The sequence below is a fragment of the Gasterosteus aculeatus genome, chromosome Y (assembly GCF_964276395.1).
Source record: "Gasterosteus aculeatus chromosome Y, fGasAcu3.hap1.1, whole genome shotgun sequence".
Lineage (NCBI taxonomy): Eukaryota > Metazoa > Chordata > Actinopteri > Perciformes > Gasterosteidae > Gasterosteus > Gasterosteus aculeatus.
This window is the reverse complement of record NC_135709.1, coordinates 17,829,924-17,845,616: the sequence shown is the minus strand read 5'-3', so window position 1 is coordinate 17,845,616 and position 15,693 is coordinate 17,829,924. Positions and strand designations below refer to the sequence as shown.

Below are 15,693 nucleotides of genomic sequence, written 5' to 3'. Positions count from 1 at the left end.
GACCCCCCAAAAAACACACCGTGAGGCCTCCAGACGCGCCATCTGCCATCTGTAGTAAAACGACAGGCCACGCCCCCTCCGCTGACACTCTCCAATGCTCCATAGCAACCGGGGCCGAGCCCCCTGTTCCCGCGCAATGTTCCCATCCTTATAAGGCCGGCTGGACGCAGACGCACGCCGACGTCACGCGTCGTTTATGCAAATACGGCGATTGAAGAAAAAGAGAACGGCCTTCTTGCTCCGCTCTGAAATGGAGGTGTGGATGCAACGCATGCGCACTTTGTCCACAACCATCTAGTCCCGTCCACAAGCGCAGACATCAACAAGGGAGCGGGTTACGGGTATGCGGGTCGATTTTCAAAACAGTCACATCGCAAGGACGCGCCTTTTGGGAATATTACATTGAATCGGCCTCACGCAGCTCGCAACAAGGTAACGAATGTAGCCACTTTATGTTTGTTTGGGACCTGTGGGGCTTTAAGGGATTTAACGTCGTAAATTCTCTGTTCAGATGCGTCATTTAAAACACGCTCCGAGTTGTGTCAGAGGAAATGCGTGTGTGGGGCCTGCTGCAGAACCGACTAGTTGGCTCAACTTGATGTGCAGCTCACCTTTTTATGAGCAGGCAAAGTTACCGGGCAAAGCGCGAGGAGGCCAGGGGGAACGCAGAGACGTGTTTTAAATAGTGCGTGGACGCGCTTCACGCGATTCGCAATGGACGGCTGTTGTTATTGTTGTTGGCTCGCGGGAGGAACCCCCCCCCCCCCCCCCCCTCCGCTATTGCTCCCGAAATTTGACCAAAGTCGGCATGCGTTCTCGTAAAAAGGCGCACTAAAAGACGCGTTGTAGCCCAAGTGCGCGTGCAGACCCGCTCCCCGTGTCCACGCTCGCTAAACAAGCCGAGTTGCATGTCTCTCTCTCTGTCTCTGTCTCACGCCCACCCGGACCGCGGACATGCGTCTCCGGCACGCGGCCGCCGCTGTCAACGGAAACAGCCCGCGAGCGAGCCGCAAAACAAGCGACGCACGCCTCGTGGAACCCCGAGCGAGCGAGGTCGTCGCGGGACGGGAGACGCCGTCCCTCCCGCACAGCCGACCCCGCTTTGAACTTGGTGCGCACGTAGTTGAGGGTGGACTGATGCGGTGACGAGGCTGTGGAATAACAAAGAGTAAAGATAAAATTTCACGGTTGGCGGACAGCGCGGGTTTACTTTATCGTTTAAAAAAACAACGCGTTTGGCTTTCTAAAGGTCCCCCCCCCCCCCATTGTTTTCCACGCGATATGAAGTTTTAGCCGGGAGTTAAAGTCGCGTTTCGTGAGCATCATAAAATGGGTGCGCATGGCGCAGGTCGTGCGGCGTGCCATGCTTCCTCGCCGGAGTGGGCGGTGGAATTGGCGACTTGCACTTTTTTTTTTCCTTCGATAAAATCATGAGGATATCTCGGATCATTCTAATAATGTAATACGTGCAGGTGTTCCTCGCGCGAGTGGCAACGGGTTTGAAGGGTATTTTTCCGGTTTACTCGACCTAGTACAGCTTTTGCGGAAAATCGCATCACACCCCCTTCTGCACACTGCCTCCGCCTTTGAAGCGTGTTGCCATGTTGCGTTGCGTCACGTACTGTATTCTGCTGCAGAGATCGCATGCGAGTTACAGATGAAGCACTCGAAGGGGAATATGTTGTGATGTACACCAGAGTAAAGGCACCGCGCTGATACATGTTTCAGTTTAGTAAATGTAAAAAATATATAATTAAAAAAAGATTTTCAATGATTTAAATTGATGCTGATCAAATCGGTTCAAATATATTTTATCTACATTTTATTTATACATCTGTGAGTAATTAGCATTTTATAGTATTGTGCATTTCGGGGAAATGGTTTTGTACTTATAAATTCCTTCCTCGTTATATCCCCTACGGCCCCTGACTGGCATGTGGTGATCATCAAGAGACCGTTTTTTCTTCCCGTTGCCCGGGGCGCTCTGATATTACCGGCGGAGTGAGGGGTCTGTAGTTGTTCCTGCTTTCTGTCTGCTCTCTGAGGCACTGCACTATTCAGAGGAACCCCGAGGACTGATGGAAATGAATAAATAAATTTAAAAAAACAGTCGGGGGGGGGCGCGGCTCGCAGTTTTTCCGCAGTTCAGGGCTACACGTGCTTTGGAGCTTACATGTAAAACATAATTATTCTGCAAAATTGGTGTTTATTGTATTACGCGTGCTTTCCCCGGGACACATTTATATCTGCATTACTTTTGCCAGTTCACGCGCAATAAACATATTAATATACAAAATAACGGAGTAGCGTTCTATGCGTGCTTGTGCTTGCATCTTCTGCATCCTGTGAGCGCAGCATGGTGACATGATCTGTCTGACACGCTGTCTGACTATTGACCTACTTCTCCCCCATGTGGGTCAAAGCGCACATTCTCCAACAAAAATTGCTTTTTTTTTTGTTTAAAATGTTTGTGTGCTTTTTGATCGTCACAATTAATCGTTTATTAATTCACATTGCGGTTAAGCTGAAATTAAATATTACCTCTAGACCGGAGCTGTATGGCTGCACAGCGTTACTGCAGTCAACTCCATGCACACCAATGAGGGCCTGAGATGTTGATTTTTGAATTATTTTTTCTACGCAGATGTTCGGCTTTCATAAGCCAAAAATGTACAGGAGTCTGGACGGCTGCTGCATCTGCCGCGCTAAGTCCTCAAGCTCTCGCTTCACGGACAGTAAGCGGTACGAGAAAGACTTCAGAAGCTGTTTTGGGTAAGAGACACCGCTGAACACGTGAGGTTTGGAGAAATCTCCTCCTTTGTGTGTAGGGCAGGGGCGTTTCTAGGGTTCAAAGAAAGGGGGGCTTAGCCCCAAGGGGAGTGGCATGTTTGCGTGCGGCTATTTTTTTTTTTAAGGCCCATTTGGGGCTGCGGATATCCATTGTTTCAGACAGTTCATAGATTGGTTTAATCAGAAAGAGTGTGATTTTGCTCTGTAGTTTTGCTTGCATTCAGTATATGATAACACAAGAGACAGAATGTTTGGGTCATAGTGAAATTTGACAACACAAATATGAACTTTTCTCAAATAAAGAGAGAAATAATTTTCTCTGCTTTTATTTGAAAGGATTGCAATGTACAGAGAAAAACACTATAGGACTAGATCCAGGAAAGCATTAGAGGCAGATAAAAAAAATACACAAAAATACATTAAAATTATTATTATTTTTTAAATCCAATGCACATGAGATTTCAGACAATTGGGACAGGGGTGGTATGGAATCACAGGAAAATGATTATTTAGTGGGTGGAAGCATCAAAGAATGCCACCAGAACCTCCTCTTTTTTCAGATTAATGCTGTAGTGCTTGGTAAGCTCATCCAAATGTGATTCACTTAAGAAGTTCTGAGATTTAGGGCTGCATGCCTGGATGCCTTTTAGCAGGCCTGCATCTACACTAGAAAAGCGTCTCTGACACGTACCCAACACAAACAGCCAGCTGCTCTGACCGTGCATCCCTTGCCTCATCTGCCATAATGGCATACATTTTGGACTTTGTCATCTCAGATACAATGACACTGTTTACTTCTTGAGCACAACACTCAATCATCTCATTCTGAGATGTTGGTGAGATATAGGTAGCATTTGAGGGAGGGTTATATTTTTGAAGGAAAGGATCAAACTCCTTCAAAAGTTCCATGCAGGCAAGAAAGTTGCCTCTGTTTGTGCTGTCTTGGCCTTCATCACTGCCACGAAAAGGGAGTCCCTGTCGCCCTAACATGGAGGTGACTGCAACAATTTGCCTAAGATACTTCCTTCTTTCTACTATCTCACTTGCATGTGCAGATGCTATCATCAGTGCAACGTTTTCCCTATCGGCTAGTTGCCTGGTAGCTTTGCCATGCAACAACACTGTCCCTATGTGTCTGTGCCATCTCGTGCTTGCCAAAGATAAACAATGCTTTCTTCCAGTTCTTGCAACCACTACTGACCAAAGCATCATGTTTGATGTTTTTGCCAAACATTCTACATGGGAACCAGAAAGCTGCATTATGGTTGACTGAATATTCCAACCAACTGTGCTTCCCAAACCAGCTGTGGTGAAATGACCTGTTCTGAGCACCAAAGCTGTCCTGTGGGTAACTCTTCAGCTTAACCTGTCTGGGCCCTGTGTCTTTTTCACCTAAATCATTAGTTGCTGCAGCTGCTTGGTCTCTTCCTCTCTCTGACTTGAACAGCTTCCCCTTTCTGCCTCAGCCTCTCCTTCTGCATGAGCCTTTAAGATAAGTTCAAACATTGAAACATTAACTGATCGAAATCCAGAAACCAATATTATGACTTGGCATAAAAAAAAAATTAAAAATAATCCAGTTTAGGCTATGCCTTGGAGTAGCCTAGGCCCGACAACAAATGCCTATACATTTCTACCACAGTAGAAGAAAATAAAAAAAACTCCACTCAATTCCTTCTAGACCTGTAGATCACTAACCTCCGTCACACCGGCTCCTTCAGCCCTGTCAATCCTGATTCTCTCTGTCATCTGACGGGGCGGAGCTACCACCTCTCCTAAAGAATGTTCTTATATCCATCTGGTCAATGAATTGGATGATATACCGGCACAATAGCGTTATAATAGCGTTATAAGGGACACTATGACATTTAGTTTTCACTAGCATTAACTGATTATAAATAACAACATTCTATAGGGACTGATAATATTGTTTTGAAATACTAGAGAGATATATCAATGCAAAGAATAGAGAGATGTCGCTAGTTATTTCTTGTATTTCGAATTCGCTAGTTCACACTCTTAACTAACTAACTGGGGACAGTTTCTAACAAAGTAGCAAGCTAGCTTAGTTTTAACATAGCCCACTACAATATTCGCTTTCATTTGCCTCATATCAAGTAAACCTAAAGCAGGTAACACTGGTTAACAACTACAGATAGACACGTTCTGTAACTTCTTGTACTTACAATTTCACTCCGTGCATCATTTACTTTGAACTCCTTGGCTATAATACTGGCTGTCGTTGACGAGAGACGGCACTAGTGTCCGGGGTTTGTATCGTAAAGTATGATGAAAGGCTATTGGATTATAATTTAAAGGGGGAGTAAACATACAAACCAGAACGCACGCACATATGTAGCATGTGAGAGTTATAAATAATTTGTCCGTGTGGGAAACAATAGTTTAATTATTATTTATTTTATTTTTTTAAGCCAATAATGCCAAATGATTTGGGGGGGCTGAAGAACATTTTAGGGGGGCCTAACGACGCCCCTGGTGTAGGGTATACATTCCTTACCGCTTTGAACGATTCCTCCTTGTTCAACATAAATTGTCTTGCAGACTGAGTGAAACTCGATCTAGAGAAATCTGTAACGCCTGTGTGCTCCTGGTGAAAAGATGGAAGAAGCTACCTGTGGGAACCAAGAAGAACTGGAACCACGTGAGTTTGGATTGCAGTCGCGGTGTGGTTGATATATTGCTTGTTTATCATAAAATACCTGAATTATGCAGACTATTCTACTTTCTTCCACACAGGTTGTCGATGCCCGAGGAGGTCCCAGCTTAAAGATAACTTCCAGGCCCAAGAAAAAAAAGTCCATCTCCAAGAAAGCGCGGCCGAGCCAGATCAGCAGGCTGCAGAAAGAGCTTAAGAGGAACAGTGCGTTCTGCGTTTGTGGCATGCAGTAAAATATATAATCACTTGGCCTGTTTTTGTCATGCAACAACAACTGTCACATATTCACCCCTATGTGGTTCACTTTTTGTAATCCCCATCAGATTCAGATGCCCACAGCACCACTTCCAGTACGTCTTCAGCTCAGTCTCCCAGCTACAGCAACCTGTCAGATGACTGCTCAGACAATGAGCTCACCCCAGGGTCCAGTCGCTCTCCTGTTTTCTCATTTCTGGACCTCACCTACTGGAAGAGGTGAGCCAGACAGTGTAGCACTAGCACTGACTTATAAATTAGGAATTGAAACGACTTATTTGAGCATTTCATTGACACTATGAATTTTTAGACGCTCAAACTGTAAAGGCGTTCGGCGTCTTAAAATCTCTCCACCGACAGTCGATCCACCGGTTCTTGCATTTTGCATTTTTCACTACCACTTGAATTGGCAATAATACCCACTGGGTTATTAATGCAAAGTAAAAACAGGATCCTGCCACATATATGATCTATGTTTAATCACATTAAAGGTTGTACGGGCTGCTCCTTTATTTAATTTAGCACTTTCAGTTTTTTTGCCTGTTTCTACATTGCATCACTTTTAATGCATGACAAAGTTCTGCGACGAACACGTTGCCTTTTTAACCGTCCTGGGTGTGCAGGAGTTAACCTCCTTTTTTCCATGACTTCATTGACCCATGTTCCTGTATACCAAGTGTGCACTAGACAGAATTTAAAACTTACTTTAGATACTTGTCAAAGTTACACTATTTTATGCTATAAGGGACCCAAAGCAAGTAAATCCCAGAAACAGGCCCAATAAGTAATTGTTTCCTCATTGCTTGAATAGATCTAACTTCTTTTTTTTGTCCAGGCAAAAGGTGTGCTGTGGAATAATCTACAAGGGGCGCTTTGGTGAGGTACTCATCGATCCCCATCTGTTCAAACCGTGCTGCCGCAACAAACAACAACGGCAGCAGCACCAACCAGAGGAAGAGGAGGAGGAGGAAGGAGAAGAGGAGGAGGAGGAGGAAGAAGAGGAGGAAGAGGTGGAGATAGAGGAGGGTCAGCTGGGCGTGGATGTCAGCGGGCAGAAATCCCAGGCGGACGAGGAAGTGAAGGAGACACCAAGGTGTGAGGAAAATGTTGGTCCGGCGCATCTATTTGTTACCGTGACAACAGCTCCACCCAGGAGCGGGGCAGTGATGGAGGGTGGATGGTAAAGTCAAAACAAGGCCTGCGTTTCTCTGAAGAAATCTTGGGGTGCTGTTTTTTTTTTTTTTTTGAAGCACAGAAAGTAGTAACCTCGGATTGCCTTCTGTCGTAGAGGAGCAGAAACTCTTTTGTTCTTCTCCATAATAAGATGGAGGTTTGTTTATTTGGTTTAAATGGTAATTTATGAACTGTTGTTTTTCCACTTTGTCTCTTATTTTGTATTTCATTTTCAAACCATAATCCTTGGTGTTTTTGATATCCTTTAGGTGAAATGCTGGAGCTCTAGTTATTTAGTTTAAATGGTTTTATTCCAAAACGCAATAGATCCACTTACACACAGAAAGAATTGTTACTTTAAAAGCACATACAGCATACAACACATCCTCATGTCGCTGCTTTAGAAGCATAAATGTTAGGATCGCTAACATACAATGACATTACTTTTGCTTTGTTGTGAGTAGATATCTCTCGTTTTGAAATGGTGAAATGTTTTGGAATGAATGACCGAGCAATGATATGTACCGTAGTCCCTGTGTTTGTCCCTTCTCACATTGACATGCAATCCTATCAAAGAGTTTGTGTTTTTAGACTGTCTGTGTGAGTAAATATGTGAGTGGGTCCCATTTAAACAAGGCCTATTCACAGCTTCAATAGCAAATACACCAGCCTAAATAATGTATTGGAGACAGTGCTCGTGTTAATTATGGATCGGTATTAAGGAACACAAGGGACAGTGTATTTAATGTGGCCTTAGCAACACGCAGTGCATTTTGGCATGAATGGCAAGCCCACTCATTCAAAAGACCGAATGATCTGATGCATGAGTCTACTAAAATTGCATGGCCTTATAATAACTGTAAATCTTACTTTTTAATTTTTTTGTAATCCATTTTGCTCAAGTTTTGACTTTATTTTTATATGTAAGAAAAACAAAACAAAATCAATCCCACACAATACAACAGCAAAAAACACAATTGGTCTATAGTGATTTAGCAATATCAATATCAGTGATTCCTGTCATTCTTGGGTCAGTACAGGTAAAATACTTTATACAAGTTGAAATGCTATGCCATTGCCTCTTATATACCACAAATGTGTTGTGATATACAGCCTAATATTACTTTATTTATCAAACGAAAGCCAAAGCACATTGAAATTCACCCATTGTCTAATCAATGCAGGTTTTCCATTGACACTTGTTCTTGTCCGAGGTCATTTATATGTATGTTTTTTGGTATTCTAAACAGAACACTAATATGAATTTTCATATATGTTTGGTTGTAGTCAGGAGCAAAGGGTGACTTATGTAAATAAGGGGCTGGGTGAGCCATGTGGCTCTTTTATGGATTTCATTATTTATTTCATATTTATTTGTATTACTGCATCCCCGCTTACAAGTGTACTACTATGAATTATTTTATCCTTTCATTATACTTAGAATAGTTTTGTACTTAAATTGAATGTGATCTCACGCAGGCTTTGTTTAATATTGCATTGAATTGCCGGTTGTCAATATTTGTGAAATGCTGTCATGTATTTATTTACTCATCAGTTGCGTGCAACCTAACTTATTCTGTATCCTTCCTTTGGATCTGCATCACGTAGATTGAAACGTATGATAGAATGCAACCAAACTGTACTTTATCTCCTTTTAGCTGTTAGCTTAAAATGTTTTGTAGGATACTGAACTCTAGATTTGCATGTATTGTTGCTATGCATTTACTTAGCTTACCAGTTAGACAAAGCAGTTTTGTATTTTTTATAAATTATGTACTTTTTTTACCTATCCGTTAATAAAAGTAAATTTTGGAGTTTTCTGGAAATATGGACTTTATTTATTGATATACCGTAAAGTGGTTCAAAATGATCTCAGCAGGATGATTCAAATTCAGCCTACCACGACGTCAGTGTATCACATGAGGGTCACTATGATAATGTCAAATGAGGGAAGGGTAAAACTGAATTTACAACATTTTAGTTTTCAAGACATTTTGCACAATCGGGTTTCGTTTTATGACTAAAATATGCTAGATTAAAAGGGGAGATTTTTTTACGCATGCACCTAACATTACGTACTTTACCGTAGTGCAATTACACGATAATCACTTTGCTTGAGATTGAAACACCAGGAAATATGGGTGGTTCAAAAACCTTCGGTATAGCCATCTTTCATTTTATGCATGTGACAGTATATACAAAAAGAATAACTTTTGTTACCCAATTAATAAAAATAAAAAAAGATGCCAGATTATTCAACATTTTTTAAAAATTTATCAATGGACCGATAAATTACAGAAAATACCAGTCCGCATTACCAGTGCAGATAACCGACATTGGGTATATAACCATTTCTTTATAGCAAGAAAAATATACTTTTAAAGAAACATATATTTTCTGATAGGCCTATTCATTTGTGTATGGGTTTGAAACTTCACATACTTCCACTGTTATTATTACGTAATTCTACATCGGAAAAACGATGTAGTGATATACTCAGACTAGATTTGTTAAAAATCTACGTTTTTGATTTGCGCAGTTTTAAATAAATAAATGTAAGTAGGAAAATGAACCGGAAACCCTGGTCCCATGACCGGAAGTAAAGAAACACGAAGTGTTTTGTTTTGTTTTTTTACACAGCCAGCTGTCAGATGCCCCTTTACGCTGAACATTGCCGTTTAAACCTGCTGTTCAATCTCCCAGAGGTCGACGCATGAAGCTCTAGTGGAAGTGGAGGTAGCTGATGTGAATGCCGCAGCTTCGCTCTTTTGTTTAGCTCGCCGACGGCTAACGGTGCAAATCAATGGCGCGTCCCGCTAACAGAGGACCGCTGAACCGTTGATGAACTTGTTGATTTTACTATCACAAAAAACCCCGCACGTTAACAGGTGTGTTTGACTGCTGATAGAAGCTGATAAGCGTCCAGTTTAAAATGACTGCGTGGTTGAAAAACAGTAAATCACACCACTCGCATTTCTAAATAACGCTTTATTCCGCAGCTTTTTTCCCGTGGTGATCGTCATCATGGTGGAGCCCACAGCATCCGGCGTGTTCTGTAACAGGATGCTGAGCATGGTCAACTCCGAGGACGTTAACGCCATCATCCAGGCTCAGAGGCACATGTGGGTACAATGGTGGGACTGGTTTAGCTTCATGTGGAGGTCCTGCTACTTAATGTAAACGGATGTGCATATGACAGTGATGCTGCTGATCTGTTTGCAAATGGGCACCTGAATGATCTTTTTTATTTTTTTTATTTGAAATGCAGGCTTGACCGCTTTGAGAAAACGAATGAAATGTTGATCAACTTCAACGGCCTGTCTAATGTGCGACTGCAACAGATGAACGAACGCTTCCTACTGCACACTCGCACCCTGGTGGAGATGAAGAAAGATCTAGACAGCGTCTTCAGGAGGATCAGGTGAGTCGGCACCCGCCAGTCCTTCAGTGCCAACAAACAAACTCACGTTCAACCTCTGATAATTGGCCTCCTCTTCTTCTGCAGGAACCTAAAAGGGAAGATTGCTAAGCAGTACCCAGGAGCGTTTAGCAGTGAGTTAGCATTGTCTTTCCATTCATCATTTTACAACTTCCTCCCAACCATTTTTGTCGAACCTATCTTTGTTTTTCTGCCAGATATCCATGAGTGCCCCCCCCTGGAAGACGACAACGATGAGTTTGACCCGGTTCCCCTCAGTGCTGCAACAACAATCACAACAGCCACCTCGGAGCAGAGCACCGAGTCCTGTGACACAAGTCCAGATGTTGTCTCACCCACTGTGAGCAGATGCTCTGAAGATCTTTCTCAAGAGCCGCCTGACACGCCCACCTCCGATGTCCTAGAGACAGCCATGCTTTTGGACAAAGGTCCGGACTCCGTCCCTGCAGAATAGAGTGATTTGTCCCATGTCTGAACAGCACTAAAATAATGCACATAATACTTGAAGTTGTATAGAATCTCACTATAGACGTATATCTTAAGTTCTGAGAGTAATACTGAACAGAAGCCCTCGCTCATCGGGTGATTATGAGCATACATCTGTCAAGAGATACTCACCTGGCCGGAGCAAGAAGATCATGATGTCTCCTGATTATTCATGTGATATCAAAGTTGTTCTCAACATGAAATGCTAGTAGGGTCTGAGAATACTTACTACTGTTACAAAAGTATTGTACTGTTGCAACGTCATCTTTGGCCGCCAGTTGAAACTGGAAAATGTGTCTGTCCTGTGTTTTACTGATCCTTGCCAAGATATTCTCAGGGATATAGCGCAGGGTAGAGTCTCCTTGATACAGGCGCTGGAAAACCATTTTGTGTGAATGCAGGAACAGATCCTCGCTGTCAATTAAAAATGCCGTTATGGTATGAAAGGGAAGTCCCAGCATAAAGAGTACTACTACTGGTATTTGTAAATTGCTGTTTTGGGAGGAGTATTTGAAAGATCTCCTTGATAAGCAGAGACACAGTATAGTGATCAAAGTTAAAACTCCATAATAAAAATGTAATAAGAATATTGGCATTGACTCTACTTTCCAAAATATCTGGCATATTATAATAATCTATTCATACAACGTGAGACTTTATATAGTGTTTATGCAAATTTCAAGTTTTTGAACAATGTCTACAAAAATGTACTTAAAAAAGTGGAACTTAAAAAGCCATGCAGTTACATTTGATGCACAGGATACAATTATTTAGGTTCTTTTATTAAGTAGTAAATTAAATTGACATTAGTTATGTGGGCTCCCATTTCAAAATATAAACTGAGTTTTATATATTTTTAAAAACATGATGCCTCACTGACATCACGGGGAGTTTTGGGGCCATGACCTGAGACAAGTGCGTACTTTGTCCCGTCTGGGATCCCGTCGTGTTTCCATCAAAAAGTGGCAAGTGGAAAGTGGCAAATAAGCGAACACCAACCTCTTCATTCATTGTTTGGAAAAGTATGTACTAATGTGCTTTTGTAGCCTGAAACCGAACCGACGACGAGCGCCAGGGGGCGCTGAGTCAGGATGGGCGCACTTTTTTATTCCACTCAACGGGGTCAAAGGGCGCAGTTAGCATAAGCCAGCTACCTTGGCTACTGAGAACACACCTCTCCGGGTAAGGTAACGTTAGCCCGCGTCGCGTCTGGTGAGTCGTTGAGATTTCACGTTGCAAAATAAGCACTTTAGTCGCCGACGGTACAATAACGACGACGTCACTCACGCCAACCGCCGGTAGTGACGTTTAGCCGGCTGACCATTTAGCTGAACAAGTCAACGTCAGCTGCTAGGTCGGTTGCTAGCAGCTGTCATGTTCAACGTCAGCACGGACCAGAACTCCGCGTAGACGAGCGGAACGTTACACATTTGCTTAAAGAAAAAAAGCCGACTAACGGCGACCAGCTGCGAGGAAACGTCCACTTTATGAGGTGACGTCACCTGGCGCTCCGTCCCCGCCGCTGCCACCATGAGGAGGCTGACCAAGAAAAGGGCTCTGACTCTGGTGAAGGAGTTGGACGCTTTCCCCAAAGTTCCCGAGAGCTACGTGGAGTCCACAGCCAGCGGTGGGACAGGTACCGTAACCATAGAGACCAGGGTCACATCAGCAACACACACACACACACAACTCGCTCAAGCGATGCTGCCGAGCGACGGATTCACGTCAAACGTGACGGTGACTCTTGTTCGTTCTCTCCCTCTCTCCCCCCTCAGTGTCCCTGATCGCGTTTACTCTCATGGCCGTCCTCGCCTTCCTGGAGTTCTTTGTGTACAGAAACACGTGGATGAGGTACGAGTATGAGGTGGACAAAGACTTCAGCAGGTAAAGAGATGACGCGGTGCTTTTCGTGCCTTCAGGCCACGGCGCAGGATGTTGAACTAACCACGTCTGCTCTTCTCTTCCAGTAAACTGAGAATAAACGTCGACATCACAGTAGCCATGAGGTGCCAATGTAAGTGCAAATCAAAGGTGCCAGGTGTGTGTTTGTGTCTGTGCAGTTTAGAAAGGCCTCATGGGTGTTCTTATAATTTGAACGCAGATATCGGAGCAGATGTCCTGGATCTGGCTGAGACCATGGTGGCTTCTGATGGCCTGAAATATGAACCAGTGAGTTCCTTCCTTGTGTTCACGGTTATAATGTACTTTCATTTGCTGTATTGTAAATATAGAATGAGCTCAATGCATTAAATCATTTTTTTTCTTTGTAACGGTAGAGTTTCAGCATTGTGTTTTGTCCCACTTTTAGGTCAACTTTGAGCTCTCTCCAGAGCAAAGATTATGGCACATGTAAGATCCAAGTTTTTAACTTGCATTACGGTTACGTGCCCTAACATCTATTTATACAATCCTTTCTAAAATAATACAAAGTCATTTTAATGCAGCATTATTGAGCTATGATATTTACATTACATGTATATCTCATTTGTCATTTTCTGCTCAAACATAACAGTCCCAGGTCTTAATACAGTATCTAAACATAACTTTTATTTCTTGAAATTACAATGGCAATTCCTCCTTTTTAATTCTTTTATTTCATTTCGAGTATTCCAAGTAAGTTTTTGTTTCCTTACTTGTTCTGTCCCTCTCTGTTAGAACGCTCCTGCACATCCAGGAGCGTCTGCGAGTGGAGCACGCTCTCCAGGATTTACTCTTCAAGACTGCGATGAAAGGACCTCCTCCCGCTCAGCATCAAAGGTGCGGGTTCCTTTTGATAAGCTTGTTTCTCTTTGGAACTGATAGGCGGTTGAACATATGATTTTTAAGAAGATAAACGCCGAATAGTTTGAACCTCCCGTATGTAGTGATGGATGTTGTGTTGCTGCTTTACCCCACAGGGAGGACGGCCCCTCTAGCCTTCGTGCCTGCAGAATACACGGCCACATGTATGTCAACAAGGTGGCGGGAAATTTCCACGTTACCGTTGGCAAGTACGTATCTACATGGCGATTTTTTATTTTTATTTAGAGATGACATGTTTTACAGAGAGTGAGTGACCCCTGACCCTTTCAACCTTCCCCAGGTCCATCCCGCATCCTAGAGGCCATGCCCATCTAGCTGCACTTGTCAGCCATGACAGTGAGTTCATCATCATTTTGTCAAACTGTCTGCTTTTCAAATCTCCTACAAACACAGCAGTGATAATTGTACATGAAAAGTCTGGTTGCTTTGGACGTGAAAAACGTCATAATTGCTTTGATTCGGTGTCGTGTCACAGCTTATAATTTCTCTCACCGGATTGACCACCTGTCTTTTGGAGAAGTGATTCCTGGGCTCATCAACCCTCTGGACGGCACAGAGAAAGTCTCTGCTGAGTGTACGCCCGTTTCAAGACAATCCATTTCTATCTTAACGCACGCCTTCATGCCGGGCTGACATATTGTTTTTTGTTTGTTACCTCCAGCTAACCACATGTTTCAGTACTTCATCACCATTGTGCCGACCAAACTGAACACATACAAGGTCTCTGCAGAAACGAACCAGTACTCCGTCACTGAGCAGGTTTGCACTTTGGACACCTTTTGTACATTTCTGTAGCATTCAGGGTATTATGATGAATATTTTTGTGTTCTTCAATATTCTCTGCAGGAGCGAGTGATAAACCATGCTGCGGGCAGCCATGGAGTCTCAGGAATCTTCATGAAATACGATATCAGCTCACTGATGGTCAAAGTTACCGAGCAGCACATGCCTCTCTGGCAGTTCCTTGTCAGGCTCTGTGGCATCATTGGAGGCATTTTCTCTACAACTGGTAGATACATTTCACTTTTAATGTATATATTATTGGTATAACACTGAAGTTGGTGGGCAGTGGGAATTGTAAGCAAAACATCACCAAGAACATTTATTAATTAATCTTTGTTCTGCAGGGGGATGCCATTGAACACAAGGACAGTTTTTAAAAATATTCAACCATTTAAAAATTTAAAATGTCTTTTCTCCCTTGCAGGGATGCTCCATGGGATGGTAGGATTCTTGATTGATGTTTTTTGCTGCCGTTTTCAAATGGGAATCTACAGACATGTTAAGGTAAGACAGTCAGCTTTAACCGTGTGATCACTACCTCTTTTAAATTTAAATGTAACTCAAGGCTGTTTGGAAAATTGCAGTTTTTTTTTTTTTGCTTCTCTTGTGATAATTACACATTTGTTTGTTTCTCTTTCGCAGACGGCTCCTCTAAATGAAGACGACACCAGCAAAACCTTGATTCCTACAGAGAATGCCGCTCAATAATGAGATCCCCTTCCAATCCGCTGTCAGCGCACCGCATCTGCCTAACCATTTAGACAGCAAAGGGATTCCGGGAACATGTTTACAAGTTGTTTTAATATGGAATACGTCCCTGTTTCTCTTGTAATTTTTTTTTATTTGTATTGGCCGGGCACGAGTTTCAGATGTGGCCGTTCATCCATCTCCGAAGGGTTCTAATCAATATTTTTTATTTATTTATTTACATCATGTTTGTCGATCTGACTTCACTAAGTAGATGGTGTCTGGTGTTGGAGCGTCCTCGGATAAGGCCTACTCTCAGGGCTGTGTGGTCCACTGACTGACGAGTTAGCTGGCTTATGCTAACTGGCAATTTCCGATTCTATCATTTGGTTGTTGACCTCAGAAAAGTCCCCAAATTGCTTTGCTCAATTCTGAGCAAAATAAACCGGCCTGATCAGATCAAAGGAAGAAAAGCCTGCGTGGCTGCGTGAGGCCGCTGTGGGGAATTGTGTGACGGGTTTTACATTTTTCAAATGCGCTTGTTTGTAAAAATGAGACGCTGATTTGTTCAATAAAATTCCACTTCAAAGCTTGATCTTTT

The 15,693-nt window shown here is 42.9% G+C and overlaps 3 protein-coding genes across 5 annotated transcripts; all 3 read left to right on the top strand.

Moving 5' to 3' along the window:
- The first annotated feature begins 216 nt into the window (after positions 1 to 216).
- Positions 217 to 8,721, top strand: LOC120812442 (SIN3-HDAC complex-associated factor-like). The gene is made up of 6 exons (XM_040168381.2): positions 217 to 432; positions 2,645 to 2,772; positions 5,353 to 5,452; positions 5,548 to 5,671; positions 5,791 to 5,941; positions 6,558 to 8,721. Exons 2-6 carry the CDS (start codon positions 2,645 to 2,647, stop codon positions 6,904 to 6,906), a joined length of 852 nt encoding a protein of 283 aa, XP_040024315.2. The 5' UTR covers positions 217 to 432; the 3' UTR covers positions 6,907 to 8,721.
- Positions 8,722 to 9,478: 757 nt separating this feature from the next.
- On the top strand, positions 9,479 to 11,407 carry LOC120812760 (kxDL motif-containing protein 1-like). Of its 2 annotated transcripts, none has more exons than XM_040168948.2 (5): positions 9,479 to 9,783; positions 9,895 to 10,017; positions 10,164 to 10,316; positions 10,401 to 10,447; positions 10,532 to 11,407. In XM_040168948.2, the coding sequence occupies exons 1-5, from the start codon at positions 9,737 to 9,739 to the stop codon at positions 10,786 to 10,788; spliced, it is 627 nt and encodes a 208-aa protein (XP_040024882.2). In that variant the 5' UTR covers positions 9,479 to 9,736; the 3' UTR covers positions 10,789 to 11,407. The 2 variants fall into 2 exon arrangements, with proteins under 2 accessions (XP_040024882.2, XP_040024883.2); XM_040168949.2 differs by having other exon boundaries at positions 9,487 to 9,631.
- A 356-nt stretch (positions 11,408 to 11,763) lies between these two features.
- Positions 11,764 to 15,681, top strand: LOC120812759 (endoplasmic reticulum-Golgi intermediate compartment protein 2-like). 2 transcript variants are annotated; one of them, XM_040168947.2, is made up of 13 exons: positions 11,764 to 12,456; positions 12,596 to 12,704; positions 12,788 to 12,834; positions 12,922 to 12,989; positions 13,129 to 13,169; positions 13,476 to 13,577; positions 13,718 to 13,810; positions 13,903 to 13,958; positions 14,098 to 14,196; positions 14,284 to 14,381; positions 14,469 to 14,631; positions 14,830 to 14,909; positions 15,048 to 15,681. In XM_040168947.2, the coding sequence occupies exons 1-13, from the start codon at positions 12,351 to 12,353 to the stop codon at positions 15,111 to 15,113; spliced, it is 1,128 nt and encodes a 375-aa protein (XP_040024881.1). In that variant the 5' UTR covers positions 11,764 to 12,350; the 3' UTR covers positions 15,114 to 15,681. The 2 variants fall into 2 exon arrangements, with proteins under 2 accessions (XP_040024881.1, XP_077953787.1); XM_078097661.1 differs by having other exon boundaries at positions 11,931 to 12,456; positions 12,596 to 12,671.
- The last annotated feature ends 12 nt before the right edge of the window (positions 15,682 to 15,693 follow it).